Source organism: Toxoplasma gondii, chromosome VIIb (genome assembly GCF_000006565.2).
Source record: "Toxoplasma gondii ME49 chromosome VIIb, whole genome shotgun sequence".
Lineage (NCBI taxonomy): Eukaryota > Apicomplexa > Conoidasida > Eucoccidiorida > Sarcocystidae > Toxoplasma > Toxoplasma gondii.
The window spans coordinates 1,398,284-1,414,433 of NC_031475.1; the positions used below are offsets into that span (position 1 = coordinate 1,398,284).

The 16,150-nt window shown below is 51.0% G+C and overlaps 3 protein-coding genes across 3 annotated transcripts; all 3 read left to right on the top strand.

The window, feature by feature from the left end:
• Positions 1–458: 458 nt before the first annotated feature.
• On the top strand, positions 459–6,813 carry TGME49_262060 (hypothetical protein). Its single transcript, XM_018781279.1, has 8 exons — positions 459–1,367; positions 1,854–2,490; positions 3,141–3,237; positions 3,987–4,143; positions 4,862–5,175; positions 5,486–5,807; positions 6,079–6,277; positions 6,416–6,813. Exons 1-8 carry the CDS (start codon positions 479–481, stop codon positions 6,624–6,626), a joined length of 2,826 nt encoding a protein of 941 aa, XP_018637114.1. The 5' UTR covers positions 459–478; the 3' UTR covers positions 6,627–6,813.
• Positions 6,814–8,657: 1,844 nt separating this feature from the next.
• Positions 8,658–11,341, top strand: ROP39 (rhoptry kinase family protein ROP39). The gene has a single exon (XM_002365286.2). The coding sequence runs from the start codon at positions 8,910–8,912 to the stop codon at positions 10,674–10,676; it is 1,767 nt and encodes a 588-aa protein (XP_002365327.1). The 5' UTR covers positions 8,658–8,909; the 3' UTR covers positions 10,677–11,341.
• Positions 11,342–13,656: 2,315 nt separating this feature from the next.
• On the top strand, positions 13,657–15,191 carry TGME49_262040 (SAC3/GANP family protein; the record flags this gene model as incomplete). The annotated part of the gene is made up of 2 exons (XM_002365285.2): positions 13,657–14,028; positions 14,754–15,191. 2 exons carry the CDS (start codon positions 13,657–13,659, stop codon positions 15,189–15,191), a joined length of 810 nt encoding a protein of 269 aa, XP_002365326.1.
• Positions 15,192–16,150: the final 959 nt, after the last annotated feature.

Consider the following 16,150-nt stretch of genomic DNA (forward strand, 5'->3'; position numbering starts at 1 on the left):
AAGACTGTCCTTCTGCCGTGTTCAACTAGGTACCCTCTGCACCTTTCCACGAAAAAGAAGTCACCAGCCTCGAGAGCATACACACCGTAACGCCAAGGAGGATCCGAGGAAGCCCGGATCGTCTGTGTCACTTCAATACAGGGTTTCAGCAGGTTCTAGACCCTCAAAGCTTGTCATTCCGACTATGCTCAAAGCGATTCTTTCCATATGTGTATCCGCATGCAGCTTTGTACAGTTCCGTCTGCGTATTTGCATCTGCCTGCTGGTTTTTAGAAAAACCTTTTTTCAGACGTTCACGTGATTTGCGGACTTTCTCGTTTAAGGCGGACTCGAAAAGTCTGAGAGGCAGGGGGAGATGGCGGACAGCCCGGGACTAGAGCGACACTGAACGAGAGGAAGCACACTGGAACTGCTCGGCCTTTCTCCACATGAATTCTGTCGAACTGAGTTTCCCCGTTTGCACTCGCGGCCGACACCAATGGAAGAGAGCTCCTGCGTCTTCTCCGCCAGTCGACCAGATGAGGAGCGACGACGTCTCCGTCGACGACGGGGGTCTGTCTCTTCATTCTCCTCTGTCTCTCCCGCTTTCTTCTCTTCCTGCTCATTCTGCTGGTGCTTCTTCTGTCTCGTTCTCTTTCTCTCGTGGCCGACGTTGCCAAGCCAAGGAGCTGATGCAAGTCCTCATGCGCCGTCCGCGCAGCCCAGTCCTCTCGCGCTGATCAGGAAGGACGGAGAGACACAAGGAAACGGAGAAGTTCTTCAGACAGACATCTCAGGAAAGTCTTCCGACACCCGTCCTCTCGCACCTCTCTCCACTGCTCCTTCGTCTCCCCCTCCTGCGACTTCGTCTCAAGTCCTGTCTCCTTTCCGCTTCTCTGCTGAGCCTCGCGAGTTTGCGGCTTGGCGAGCGTCGGGGTTCCTTTTTGACCGAACATGCACGCGTCTCTTCCTCTTTCCAGAAGCTGAGCAATTCGCCGTCCCAGTTCTCGCCGACGTCTCCTCTGTCTCCGGCGTCTCCGATTCCGTCAGCTTGCCTTCGCCGAGTCTGCGAGGCTTGCCTGTTCAGGAGCGTGAGAGCCGCGACGGCTTGTCTGCGTTCGAGGAGGACGGTCTTCCGAGTTCCAACTCTTCTTCGTTTCCTCAGACACGGGCCATCGTCACGCATCTGTCGCGAACCGAGGGAGCCGTGGAGAGTCTCTTCGGCCTCGTCGAGTCGTGGAGATTCACCTTCGGTGTGTTGGATCGAAAGGACGTCGCTGGCGACGAACTGCCTTCAACGCATCTTTTAAAGTCTCCGCTTCTTCACCGACAGGTTGCTGTCAGCGACGAAGAGGCGAGAGACGCGACCCTCCGGTCTCCACCCGACTGTGAGTCTCGAGGAAGACTGGAACGCTGCTTCCTCTCAGGAGAATTCTCTTGAGAAGAGGCGGTGCCATCTTTTGACCACGGTGATGCGTTCTTTCGCAAGGGAACGGCCTGCCGGCTTCTGCATGCATTTGCCTGCAAGGACTGAATGGCCAGGGTGGGTTCCAGGACGGGACGCGGACGGTTCGCTGCTGTGTGTGCCCATCGCACAGAAACTTTCAGAAACGCTGAAAGTCGTCGACCTACCGAGCAAAAACTCTGCTGTGTGCTGCGCCTCCCAGGGGCTCCACAGAAACGGTCCTCGTCTTCTTTCAAGTGTCTCTTTGTCTCCAGGCAAGCGACTTCTGTCCCTACGCCTGTCTCGTCGTCTCGTTTCAGGTCTCGCCTCTTCTCCTCGCAAGTGTCTCCCCCTTTCTCTTTTTCAAGTGTCGCTGCTTCTCCTCGCAAGGATATGTTCTGTTTCCGTCCTGCCTGCGCTTTGCCTTCAGCGACTCCACTCATCACCGATCTTCTCGTCTTTGCGGACCCGCGCGTCGAAGCAGCCACACTGCCTCCTGTTTGTGAACAGCTGCGGCCTTGGGAAGGCCATCACGTCGCCGCCCTCCGTCTCCAGTCTCGTCTCCGCCGTGTCTCTCTCCTTCGCTCTCTCTCCTCTCACTCTTCTTCTCGTGTGTCTCCCTCCTCTTCCTCTCCTTCTCTCGCGTCTTCTTTCTCGCGTCGACTGCATGTCCCGCGTTTGTCTGCGCGGAACTGGCAGACGCATGCAAGTCGCTGTTTCGTCATTTTCACCTTCGTGGCGGGGACTGAGACCCCCGACGGTCGGTGGGATCGCGTGCGCGAGGCGGCGGATCTCGCGTTCCTCGCGGAGCCTGTCGTCGCAGCGACTGTGAGTGTCTACGACGAAGTTCTGAAGGTGCCAGCTTCTGCCCTTCTGACGCCGTCGCTCCTGCACCCGCCGAGAAGAAGCGCGGAGATCGACGGGGCGCCGCCCGGCAGAAGGCGACAGGCGAGAGCTGCGCTCGCCTTTGAAGGAAAAAAGGAGAACCGCACCCGCTGGCTCGTCGCACAAGAAGACACTGCATGCAAATCCGACACGAGCGAAGTCGCGCTCAAGGAATACGCACGGTGAGACAGCGAGACCTTCGTCTCTGGACGTCGTCAGGAGGCGGCTGTGCTGCCAGGACTCGCGCCATCAAGAAAATGAAGGAGCGTTCTGGGGAAAGAACGAGACACCTCCTCCTGTCGGGGACTCCACAACCTCTCCAAGTCCCGTCCCCTGGGATGTCAAAACATGCATCTATGCATGCGTCTGCAAACAGATCTTCGTTCATAAACACATATATGCTTAAGTCTGTTGACATCTCCATATATATATATATATATGTATTTAAATTTATATATATATATATATATATATATATATGGAGATGCATGTTTGGCTGGATGTTTGTGTATGGACATACACGTGGCTGTGGATAGAGAGTGTTGAAATCATTGTGTGAACTGAATATATATATATATATATATATGAATATGAATATATGTATATATGTATACATATATATATGTCTGTGTATATATGCGTATATGTGCATATATGTATATATGTCGATAGATGTCTTCGTTTCTGTGCTTTGGAACACACGATGAGAGACGTTGATAAGGCTGAGTGTAGAGGATGTGTGTACTGCTGAGTGAGTGCATTTCTGAGTCGAAGGCTTCGTGAGTTCGGCGTTTTTTGATGCAAAGTGTTGGGTTTCGTTATTTTTGTTCAGGCTTTTTGGTTTGAAGATGCCACAGTCCGTCTGGATCGGCGACGTCTGGAGGGGGGCCCCGCAACTTCTCTCGCGACTTTCGCGTCTCGCCTTTTTGGTAGGAAAACCATTTTTCAAGTTTCCTTTGCTCTCTGCGTCGTTCCCTGCAGGTTGTCCGCTCGTTCCTCCCGTCACCGTTCCTCATCCATCTCTCTTCTCTGCAGTTGCCAGCGGTTGAGAGACACTTGTGAGAGACAGGAACGATGCTTCTCACGCCCAGTGTGTTTCCGCGTGGACCTCTGTATGTTCGTGTATTTGGAGAGAGACACGCATTTATGTATCGGCGTTTAATCGATAGCTGCATGTGCTTATCTTTGTGCACATCTGTTTATGGATATATATATATATATATACAGACAATTTTGTCTGCGTTCATGCGTGAGAAATAAAGCACTGGGTCGGTTAGGCGCGGACATGCGTCTGTTCGATTTTCCCCTCGAGTTCGCGTCAGAAGGCGCGTCGTGCGGTGACGCTGTCTCTCTTAAGAACCTTTTTCAGATTGTTTTTCTTCGCCTTTCACACATACTCGAATCAAACACTCACGTATCTCTACATTTGGAAACTTCATGCATCTACACATACATTGTATATCTGGTGTTTTTCCATGTTACTGCCTGTGTGCATGCGTCGACATCTATGAGAAAATGTACGTTCAGTCTTCGTCACACCGCCAAACACGTACATGTCTGCATATATATATCCGCATATGTGTATGTAGTTATTTTGCGAGTGTGTATTTGCTCTTGTGCATGTAAAAGTATCCGTTTTTCGTCAGTGTTTTCGGGGGAATTGCTTTATGTTTTTCAGATTGCAGATTTCCTTCTATTTCATGATCCCGTGCTCGGACGCACGGAAGGCGGTTACGGATGGACTTTGTCTTGTCTCTTCGCCTACGCTCTCCATCTTGCCGCGTCGCATTTAGTGCATCCTGAGATGCTCCTTGTGGATCCCCGTCTCTCTCTCGGTGAGAAAAGTTGATTTTTTCTTTCTGAAAGGACAGAACGCCCGAGATGTGGCGACTGTTTCATGTGCTTTGCTCTAGATACATCTACAACGTGTACATCAATGTTTTCAACTATACATAAATAAGAAAATATACAGAATATGTAAATGAATAAAGATCTACCTATACGTATACATACATTACATACATATATATATATATATATATATAGTGGCGCGTGTCTCTGTGTGTTTGAGACCCAGATATATCGGTGCATGCATGTGCATGCGTTTTCTATAAATGTCGTTATGCACCGTTCGTTGAGACTGACACCGTCACATGGCAAAGGAAACAGATCACCTCACGCTTGTCTCTCTCGGTCTGTAGTTAGAGAAGCGGGGAGATATTTTTGTTGTGTTTTTTGACGTGGGTGGCGCCACAGATTCACAATCGAGCGTTACAGAGGCAAACGCCAGTGTACAGACACCAGCGCTGGTACTTCTGTATCCAAAGGCAGGGACTCTGGAGGAGCACTGGATCCGCGCCGTGGGAAACAAATTTAGATTCATGATCACGCAAGCATAAAAAACCACCCACACACACATAAATATGTCGCCTTATGGTGTGTCCATGATTCGATACATATATATATATATATATATATATATATATATATATCCATGTATATGCATGTGTTTACAAGCAGCTCGAAGATGGGTGTTCTGTTTTGTGAGTGCAGATCTTTCTGAGTCCTCGTCTGAGGCTGCGGCTGAGGATCTGTCCAAGACTGAGAGCATCGTGTTGATTTCTGGAGAGTCACGGCAGGTCCAGGACGGAGCGAAAGGTGGAGGAAAAGCAGCAGAGGCTTCTAGCATTCTTCTGTCTCTGTACCGGAACGTGGAAGAAGAGGCGTCACTCGCGTTCCCGCTGGCTTTGACTGAATTCGAAGAAACTGACGCGAAATCGCCGGAGAACGGACCGAGTGTCCTGGCCTACGCAAGAACGTGTGTGTTCTATGGAAGCCGGAGATATCGGCAGCGAAAACGCGCAGTCGTAAGGCACCCACAGCGACAAAGAACGTAGCAGCAACATCCACGACTTCCGTGGATCTCCTTCCGGTGCTGTAGGAAGGACGTAGTTCGTTCGTGGTTTCTCTCGTATCTCTCCGCTTCTCGCTTGCTCGGTTTCGGTGTCTGTTGACGTGTGTGCTGTCTCTGCTTCTCTGTGCTCCTCTCTCGTACGCGTGTCGCACGCTTCTTCGCGTTTTCCTGTCTTTCTTTGGTGCGTGCGGTTCTTTTGCAATTTCGTTTTCTCGTTGTCTGTTTCACTTCCTGTCCACGTGCTTCCCCGTTTCCTCATCCAGCGGTCGCCTTTCTTCCACCCACCTGTGCTGCGTCTCGGCGAAGAACTTGTCGATGGGCCGGCCGTCTCTCAGAGCTCGACCGACGCCGCCGACCTCGCTCGCGATACGCCTCTGTTTCCGACGGCTTTGATTCGAAAGGAACTGACGGACTTCTTTCGGTGTCCTGCAGACCATCCCTATCCTTTTTCGGACTCTGCGTTCGCAGACAAATGCTGCAAGACGAAACTGGATTGCGACAGCCAGCCTCTGACCTCTCTCTCCAAGTGTTGCGGTAACAATGTGGCGTGTCGCGCTCCGCCGTGTGACCCGGACGCAGACGATGGTAAGGCAGAGAAAGAGGAAGTCAGGGAACTTCTCTGCTTTTTCAGTAGGGTGGCGAGGAATGCGGGAGTGGAGGGGGGGGGCTGCTGCTGGTCCATACTCCGGTTGTTTCGCTTCGCGGTCCGACGGCGTTGCAGCTGTCTGTGTCGTCGGTGCGGGTGTCCCCCCGATGATGCGCATGGTTGCCTGGGCTGTCGTGTCAGGACGGATGTCTCGCACTTGTTTCCGAGGTTCGTCACCTTCCCCGTCTGCTTCTCTCCGCTTTTATTCAGCTGTCATGGACGTCCCACCCGCCACATCGGCGAGCGAGTGTCCAGCGGCGTTTCCGTACCCGTACAGTCCGACTCGCGCCTTGACGTTCTGCTGCGCGAGCGACCGAGACTGTTCGGGGGAACCGCTGCAACCGGAGTCTAAGTGTTGCTACAACCACGCGTACGCGGAGTGCTTGGATGCGCCGTGCGCTCCTCACAGGTAAGCCGAGCAACCGACGAGGGCGCCGGGGAAACGCGTTCCGCAGCAGGGGACTCGCAGCACCAAGTCGTCCAGGAGCGGCGGGCGGTATCGCAGTTTTCTCATGTGCATGCGCGCGCATGCGGGTGCTTTATGCAGAAACGTGTTGGTGGCTCTCGGGGCGGCGCACCGATACAGCTTGACTCCTGAGCGTGCACCGCGACTCGTGGAGATGATGGGGAAACTGAACGCGAGCCGCAACCAAAGCGTGCGAATGGCTGTGGAGGCACTGCAGCATCTGCACTTGGTGGAGAATTTCATCAACGAAGCTTTCCGGGACAGGTCAGAACACGAAGTACACCGTCGCTAGTCAGGTGAATGGCGCCGTCTGGCTGCTCGGCGGATCAAAAAGCGCTCGGGGCCGCGGTGTACGCGTGCCTTCGCCACGTGGACCGGGACCTCCGCGCAGCAGACTGACGTGGATTTCCACGAGAGGAATGCCAGGACATTAGTGCATAGGAATGTGCGTCTGAGGAACGGAACAGTACATTGGATCAAAGAGGTCTTCCTAATGGATGTGTGTAGGCGACACAGAGACGAAACAACTGGCCGCATCGCTGGAAGATGAGTCTGGAAAATGTTTTTGGGTTAGCACAGGAAAAACGCGTGACTTGCTGGAACACTGCGACGTGTGTAGCCCACGGAAACACAGGATATATGTATATGTAAATGGTGAAGGCGGAAACGTTTTCTCGATTCTATTGGCTTGGCTTTGGGTAGGAGTGCCTGCAGAGATTCTCTGGAAGCAGGCAAGTTGTTCGGCTTGCACTGAAACGTAGATTCGCGGCTGTAGGATGCACTACTGAAATTCTGACGCGAAAGAGCATCTTCGCGGACAGTTCGTGCGGAACTGGGCTCCAGACACGCTAGTGGGCAGAACGTTTTGGCAGACGTATTTGGCATTGTTCGCTAGCATTTTTCTTTTCGTGACATCGATCGCGTTTTTGAGCTGAACTCAGATATTTCGAACAAGCAAATGTCTATAATTCTGGTCTCGTACCTCGATTCTCGATCCAAAACACACTTTTGGACGAAGGAGCTGCAGCTGTGTCTAGCTTTCGTTTCACTGCTGAACTGCCGTCGTCACATACATTCACCGCCTGTCTTCGTCGCCGGGCCACAGACGCTTTTTAGCGGTTCCAGGAGCACTTTTGTCGCGCTACCTGTGTCTCAGAATTGTTTAGCACGTCTCTCCTTTTACTAACACCCGTTTCTACGAAGTTACGAGCGCTAACCAACGGAAAGCACCCGCCAAGGAGGTGCCGCCTGAGAATCCGGTCATGCTCTAGTGTCTGGTTGACGATCCCTCGGCTTCGTGAAAGCAACTGTCGCCGCACTTGTTGCGGCGTTTCTTGGAGTACAAATGACGTTGCAATTAAAATGCCAAAATTATGTGATGACACTAGAATTAGAGCACACCGGTAAAAGGCGATGTGTCTCATGGTTCCTCCTCTGTCATCAGTGCCGAAACCAGGAAGGATTCAGTCAACGGCAGCCACGCACTGCGGGTCCTCACTTGTAAAATCGCACAGCGACGTCTACAGTCGCTCGAGTTCCCAAGAATCATCGTTTTTGAATGCAAGTATCTGACAGGCCCCTTGTGAAATGACTCACTGCTGGAAAAGATAATAGGAATAGCCGTCGTGGAACAATAGGAAACCCCACAACGGTTTCCTGTCAGTGTTTAACTGTGAACAAAGCCACGAACGACAGTCACGCAATGACTTTTAGCGTGGTGGCCGTAGGCTATGTCCAGACGTTCAGTGTCGCTTTCTGTCTGGCCGCGGTCGCCCTTCAGATCCTAGTGCATCATGCCTTTTTACATCCGTTTCCTTTTAGAAAGAAGGAACTGGCATTTTAGCTCCAAAGTATCGTGTGTCGCAGAACCACCTAGGACTGTCATCTACCGAATCATTGCGTCAAATCGAAACGGACACTTCACGGTCCCGAGCACATCGCATCTTCTTGGGCAGATACTCAAACGGACCGATTCTGTAGGGATTAGACTAGGCGGCAGAATAATGATCTGCCTTCATAGGGAACGAAGGACACCGTCAGGTCATTTCTCAGGCAAAGCGCAAGACGCGGATCTGAAGCGAACGCACGATTCTCTGTTGTTTGAGACACAACACAGTTTCTCCCGTCCATTCATGAGACTCACGGGCGCCCCTTCACCAAAGCAATCTGAACACTGCGCACAGAGGCGCCGGTTTTTTGCCTTGCGGCTGCCGCTGGGATCGCTAGTCAGCCAGCCTGGGATCGTGAGACGGGCGGCACCTTCGTTGGTGTTGCGCCTCCTGGGGCGTAGAAGGACTCTTGTGCGACACGTGGACCGCCGTCTGTTCAGTTGACTTGATCTTCTGTTTTATCTGCACCAGAAAAACCTTTTTTGTTTGATGTATTTGTAGACGGGAATGACAGAACACGAATACACTCCACCGCGGACATCCCAACCCTGACGGACACAATGCCACAAGGACGTGTCTAGGGGCTCTGCTAGGATCTTTGAAGCTCAGAAACAACTTGTGACCTCGCCTTTCCTCGTTTTGGCGTGGTGTATGGCACTGGAATCCGTTCATTGTCAGTCAAGACGATGAGCAAACCTTTTTTCCCACAGGTGTGGGTATCGTGTACAGGTGGAGTGTTGAATTTGAGAAGGCACTGGCTGCGTGTGGGAAATATGTCACGAGCTTTTGCGCCGACAGTCCTGTTCGTTTTGCTAAATGTAGGGGGGAGTTTGTGGGTACCTAGAACATTGCCAGTGAGCGCTTTTCAGGACGCTGTTGCACCTCATCACCCCTGCATCGGTCGTCCGTGCGACCAGGTGGCGTCTGTTGTGGCCGTACCGCCGGCCAACAACCTCGGCTTTAAACGTGAACCATCCGTAGGTTCTCCAGGGCATTTCTCCTTCCTGCAAGCAGTCGGCGGGGTGGGAGGGCCTCCTTACGCAGGCGACGGAAGCCCCCTTCTTGCCAGTCGGTTAGACTGGCAGTTTCTGCAGCAATGGCACACGGATGAAGACGAAAATGCCCGTGACGGCTTCGTCGCCGCTCTATCGAGAGTTACACGTCTAAGTCAAATTCTAGAGGACTGCAATATGGAGATGGTCTTGCTCCTTGATCGCGTTTTTTCCCGCAGCCCTCGTATCACGCTGTCCGCTGTTGAGCCCAGGACACACCGGCGTCGAACCCTAAAACTTAAAATTCGCTCTGTGGCGGGCACAGGAGGATACAACATCGTCGTGAAAGCCTTCGTAATAAAGTCGTGGTTTTTCCGGCTAGGGCACTGGCTAGGGTCGCTGGGCAGGCAAAGAAACACCGCGCGTGCACCCGGCGGAGAAACCGGTCAGCAGACAGGCACATCTGGCAGACGGAGCTCGCGCTCCAGAGGGCAGTCTGGCAGGGAGGAAGGCAGGCGCGAGCCACAAATGGTATCCCTGCGAATCCGAGTGGGGGGGGCTCCCGATTGTCAAGTGGCGAACGAGATGCAGGCAGCTGAAGTAGTCCAGAAGTGCGTTTCAGAGGCAGATCGCATCATGCATGTGTTCCCCGAAGATGTAACTCCTGATGTCCTGGTGTCGCGTTTTCGGTTCGCAGTTCCATTGTATTCGGGGAGGATCCGCCACAGATCTGCGCTCCTGGGACAATCCCGCGGTTATGCGCTGCTAAACTACATGGATGTGTTGCCACCGATGCTGTGTGATCTCTTCGCTGCCCAGAGTGTCGTACAGCCTTCTATGACGAGAGCCATAGCAAAACAGTTGCTTGAGCTCGTCGCACATCTTCAGGCGCTTGGGGTTGTGCACTCGGATCTAAAACCGGAAAATGTGCTAGTCGACGAAGCCGGAAATTTGTTTCTGGCAGACTTTGACAAAGCCCACAAGGTAGGGTCCCGGGTCCGTTGCAGCAGTCTTCCACACTCGCTGTTCGCGGATCCACAAACGGTGATTTGCCGAGAGACCACTCCTGATCAGGAGGTGACTCTGGCTTTCTCGCAAGACGCGTGGGCACTCGGAATGTTGATGTACGACACTTTCTGCCGCAACTGGCCCTTCATGGGTATGGACTATAACAACGACTCAGACACATCCAACACAATTGTACTCGCAGGGCTTTTGGACCGGGCTGCTGCCGTAGACACGCGAGCTCCCATTGACTGGATAGGCTGTGATAATCCTCGAGTGGAGAGTGAAATAAAAGACCTTATTTCCCGCCTCCTGGATATTGATCCGGAAAACCGACTCGATGTCTTAAGCTTCTACATGCACTCAGACTTTTTCAACGAAGGACGAAACGAGGCAAATCGGTCACCTCCACAGCGGGGCGCTCCCATTTTGCCTCTTCGGGAGTCAATTGTTTAATTCTGAGGCTGTCGTCATTTGGGGACGGGCCCAGCCTCCCATTGGAGTGTTATGTTGAGGCTGTTTTGCCTCCTGTTACTGGGAACCCCCGCACGTTTCCAAGCAGCAGTCACGGATGCGCCCACGGATTTTGCTGGACGCACGCTCTGTGAACAGACCGTTCTTTGCTCATCCCACCAAAATACGTGAGGCGTCTGTGGCTGTATATTTCTGACAAGATTTCAGCCCGTTTGGTTTTTTGTGCGTGTTTTCGCTCACAAAGGCCGCTGCCACATGCGCGACCACTGCACCCATGTTTTGCCTTATCTCTCTACGAGGCTCGCCAAATCGCACTCGAGTCCAAACTGCCTTGAAAGCGGTATCAGCGTGCGCTGAAGCGGACAACAGTCACGCGGGCGCCGTCTGCGTCTTGTGATTTCGCAACATGCTAACAAACTACGTGAGGTACTCATAGAGCAAGACGAGAGGGCAACCGTCACCCGTACTGCGTGTTTCATGTCATCCCGTCTGCGAGGAGATCTGAATCCGGTAAAGCCGAATCCTCCGACCTTACTGTCAAAACCTAGTGTACACGGAGTGCTTCTGCACGCAGACAAGCGCATGGACGCGCTTAAACGGCCGTTTTGCGGATGTGTATGCATACAAATGTCTGACGCTTGCGGACCAACTTCTCGGGTCGTTCGAGTGGATTTGTGCACGGGAAGAGCGCAGATCTGCACAGTGCACTGACTGAACACATGTTGCGCGAAACAGCCTCTGTCTAGAACTCACCAGATCTGTGGCAACACTGAGAAAGCCAGTTTCGTCCCGCTTGGCAACAATATAGACGAACAAGGATACTCATCGTTGGCCCGGGTTGTCAATCCCTCCACCGCCGCATCGCTCCTGTGGAGGTCCGTTCGACTGCCTACACACCTGGAGCCCGTGAGTTCCATAATCTTAGATTTCGATGTGAAGCCAGTTGCAGAGGTACTGAACCACCAGAGTTCACTTATTGCACGTAGACCATGAACTAGCGCTTCTAACCTTATGTTGTTCAGTAGCAAGAGGATAAGGAACCTGCACGTGGAGGCGCTTGTTCGCCACCAGCAGGTGCTAAGTGCAACGGCATACAGAGAAGAAAAGCGCGGTAGAACCAGCATCGTGAACAAAGTGAGCGGAAGGAAACGTAAGAAAGCAGAGCTCATGGAAGATATAAGTTGAACGAACGGTGCAACGAAGAAAGCAAATGAAAGGACATGCAAGAGTAAAGAGTGCGTACGGAGAGGTACTTCTGGAGAGCATTCTGTTTCATTTCGGATTCCACCACCAACAGCCGACATCTCCCGCAAGATACCCCAGTCGATCTAGATGACATGGTCTAGAGTTGCTTCACGGCGCATTTCTGCAAAAATGGTGACAAAAGCCCAGCGTATTTAGTGTTGCTCTTAAGAACAGAAAACGGAGTGCCTCACAAGTTACAACAGAGCCCCGATTATTTCCCCGTTGATCGTTGGTTCGCTGAAAAACAGACTAGCGATGAAAAGAAGTTGACCGAAGTTAGCATTATGGTATTTGTACATCTTGTACCCACATATTTGGTCCGTCTTCCAGTTTCCACTCAAGCCACATATATTTAGATGAGTGCACGTTAACTTCTCTTGCGCCTGACTGAAGATGCTCAAGATAACACCAGCAATAACATGACTGACATGTACCCCAACGATATCCCGGGGGTGGTTTGTGTCGAGGTTTCTCTGAAGTGTTCTGTCACTCCTAGAACACACCCGAGTGCGTTTAAGTACAAGAAGACCCCGAGGTGAGGCGTCCGTCATCCCCGTCCTCTCTTTCTCCCATTCGTAGATACATTTCTTGACAAGAAATACGCGGAACGGAACGTACTCTTGGGGCGAGGTCCCCTATTAGATGACATTTTGGATTTCTTCGCTCCAGCGGTCTGCGACGGAGGCATGGAACAGATTTTCAACTTTTTTTCCTGTAGGTTTGTTTTGAATGGGCTCGCTTTCAACCCCGCAAATTGCAGTCTCGGGACTCTTTAATGGAGGCATGTGTAACGCAGAAGTCCAGTTCGTAGATTTTGGAGGCGCGCGAGACAAGCAGAGAGTCCTAGCGCTTGGCGTCGATGTGAGCGTAAAGGCTTTTCTCTACAGTTCCAGAGAAGATTGGATATCCTTACAACTGAAACCACTCTCGAAATAATTTGTTTCCCTCGGTGTGTCTCAGCCTGTCTGTGTTGTTCAATTCGAGAAAGTCCCAACGGACTCTCTCGACTAGTTATCCCCACTGCGTGTGCATGCACGCTGTTTGGAAGAGAGGCTGGCGCGGTCCCCCCACAGAAGGGGTCGTCGGTCTTGGATTTTTCCCAGTTTCTTTTCTCTTCTTCGATTTGCGATTCTTCGCGCATCTCTCTGCACCTTTTCTCTGTTTTTCCGGATTTTGGTCTCCGTTCTGGGGTCTCCTCTCGACATGCTCCACTCCGTTCTGGGTCGCCGCCCCTGGTCACCCGGCACCGTCTCTGCCCTTTTTTATACAGACGAAAAGCTCTTTCTTCTCTGTTCTTTTGTCTCACGTCTCCTTTGTCTTTACTAAGAACGCGGCGTTTTTCGTTTCGCCCATTTCTGGCCTTCATTCTGCCGTCGTCGAACTGTCTGTCCATCTCTAACAAAGAACATCCCCTCCAGCTCCGCTGCCTTCTCCGGATTTGAACTCCCTTCAGCTCTGCTCCAAAGTTCTCGCTTCTCTCCATCTTCTCCACTGTGCTCAACCTTCCACTTTACACTTCGTCGAGACCTAGAAACCCGTCGTTCCCCCGGTCTGTGTCCTTCGCGCGCATCTCGTTCGGTACACTCCGCCTCTCCGGTGCCGCCTTCCCTGTTTCTGTCTCCTCTCCTGTCGTCTTCCCTGTCTTTTTCCCCCTTCCTCTCTTTCCCCCTTCCTCTCTCTCGTCCTTCTCTCTCGTCCTTCTCTCTCGTCCTTCAAAATGTCGGGAGCTGCTTCTGCAACGACGCCTCCACTGGCCGCCCAAGTCCAGGCGCTTCTGCAGGCGCCGGAGCTGCGCTACGACCCCTCTTCGCTCACGCTGCTTTGTCAGTACACCGAAGAGCAGGTGGCGAAGAACACGTACGACCAAGAAGCGTGTCTTGCTGTGCTCAAGCTGTATCTGCTTTATCCGCAGTGCTTCTCTGTGGACCTCGCGCGGAAGATTCTCGTCAAGGGGATCATGAATCTCCCGAACGAAGACTGCGCTGTCTTCGTTGGCATGCTGCAGCAGCAACCTGGAAAGAAAGACTGGAAAAAAGTTCAGGAGGCCATTCACCTCTGGGAACTGCTCGAGAAATGTCGCTTCAAGCAGGTACGCCTCGCACAGTCCACCCAGTGGACAGACGTCCTTCCTGTCTTGTACCGTCCACCAGTCTCTCGACAGCCACTCCACTCGGTGCACTTTGATCCTTTGCAGGCGATCTACACAAAGCGCCTCTCGATCTGTCGTCTCTCGAATTCTCGCTGTCTCCGTTCATATTTTTATCTATATATGTATATATATGTATATGTATATATATGTATATGTACACATGCGTAGATCTGTGTACATTTTTCTATCTATGTGTTTGCATATATTTGCATTGATGTGTATATGTAGATATATATATATATATATATATCTGTATGGATTATACAGGTTCGTCCTTTGTCTTATTTCTGTAGGGATGTCTAGACTGACTCAGGAGGTAGAGAAGGGAAGTACAGATTTGTTTTTTCGTTGTTACTTGTCGTGCTAGAACGCCAACTCCTGCTGAGATTCTCCCGCGTTTTCGCAGGCTTTTTTCTCTCGCACAGAACCGAGGGTGTTTGTCTCTCCTCCCTTCCGCCTGTTTCTGGCCTCTGCTCTCGTGTGCACTCTCGTCATCTACACAGTACCCGCAACCCCACATACATACACACAACCACCTGCATATATATATATATATATGCATATATATATATATATATATCCATTTCTGCACGTATTTATACATATGTGTTTGCGTGAAGGTGGCTGCTTACACGGTGCGGTCTGTCTTTTCTCTCTGCTCTCAGGTTTGGGAGTTTTTGAAGGAGCCTGCGATGGCGGACGTAGTCTCGACGCCGGGTCTGGTGGACTCGATTCGCCGGTTTGTGTGCGACGTCGTGTCGCTGACGTACTCTGCACTTTCCCTCGCAGACTTGTGCGCCTTTCTGAACGTCGTTCCTGGGACGAGTGAAGCTGAGCGCCTGCTGAAGAATCTCGGTTGGACTGTGGAGGAGGTCTTCGTCCCTGCAAAGGAGGCGGCACGCTCGCGGGAGACTGTGAAAGTCGTCCGAGTCGTCGGCTCTGCGTCGCTCGCGGCCGCAGCTCTGAAGGAGGGTGAAGAACGCAACAGAAACAGAGACGGGAAGCCAGGCGCTGCCGGACAAGCTCTCGCAGTCCGAAAAACGGTCGAGAAATACATGATGCCCGAAAACCTCAAGGTCTGCATGGCGACGCTCCTCAAATAAACCGAGAAACGAAAGAAACGACCATCGCCGATGCAACGTTTGCAGCACCCGCTGGCTGCTTCCCCCGACGAGAAGAAAAACATACACACGTATACTTATATTTGTGTATGAAGTTGTATGTCATCGGTCGTTCATACAAGTGTGCACATGTATGTATACATATATGTCTATAGATTTGTGTATGTATGTGTAACTGTGCTTGTGTTGGTGTGTATGAAGAGGCAAAAGGAGTAGAAGGGGAGTTTGGGGTAGGAGGAGGAAACGAGAGAAGTGAGGGATGAAAGGAATCGAGAGGAGACAGGGTTTGGGGGGCGCGTCACCGAGATCGATAGCGGCGTTCTGCAAACGCTCTCACGTTTTTCCTGGATTTCTTTCTCGCCTTCTTTTAACAACTGTCCTGCAAAAGCTTTTTCCTTTTCTCTGCGCAACCCACCACCTCGGCGCAGTGCTCGACGCACTGGAAATCCCAGTCTACACGTAAGCATGTACATTCACGTGTCGCTATATGTCTATCTATATGTATCTATATCTATATATATATGTATATATATCTATATATATATGTATATATATCTATATATATATGTATCTATATCTATATATATATGTATATATATCTATATATATATGTATATATATCTATATATATATGTATCTATATCTATATATATATGTATATATATCTATATATATATGTATATATATCTATATATATATGTATATATATCTATATATATATGTATATATATCTATATATATATGTATGTATATCTATATATATATGTATTTTGCATGTTAAATGCAAATACCAAGGTAGATGTCGATACGTAGAAATGACCGTATCTATCTACGGACACCCATATGTACACATAGAAGGTAGATGTAGATAGCTGCAGTGATCTTCTCACATGCGTATTTTAATCTTATACATATACGAATATTTTACTGAAGGACTGCAG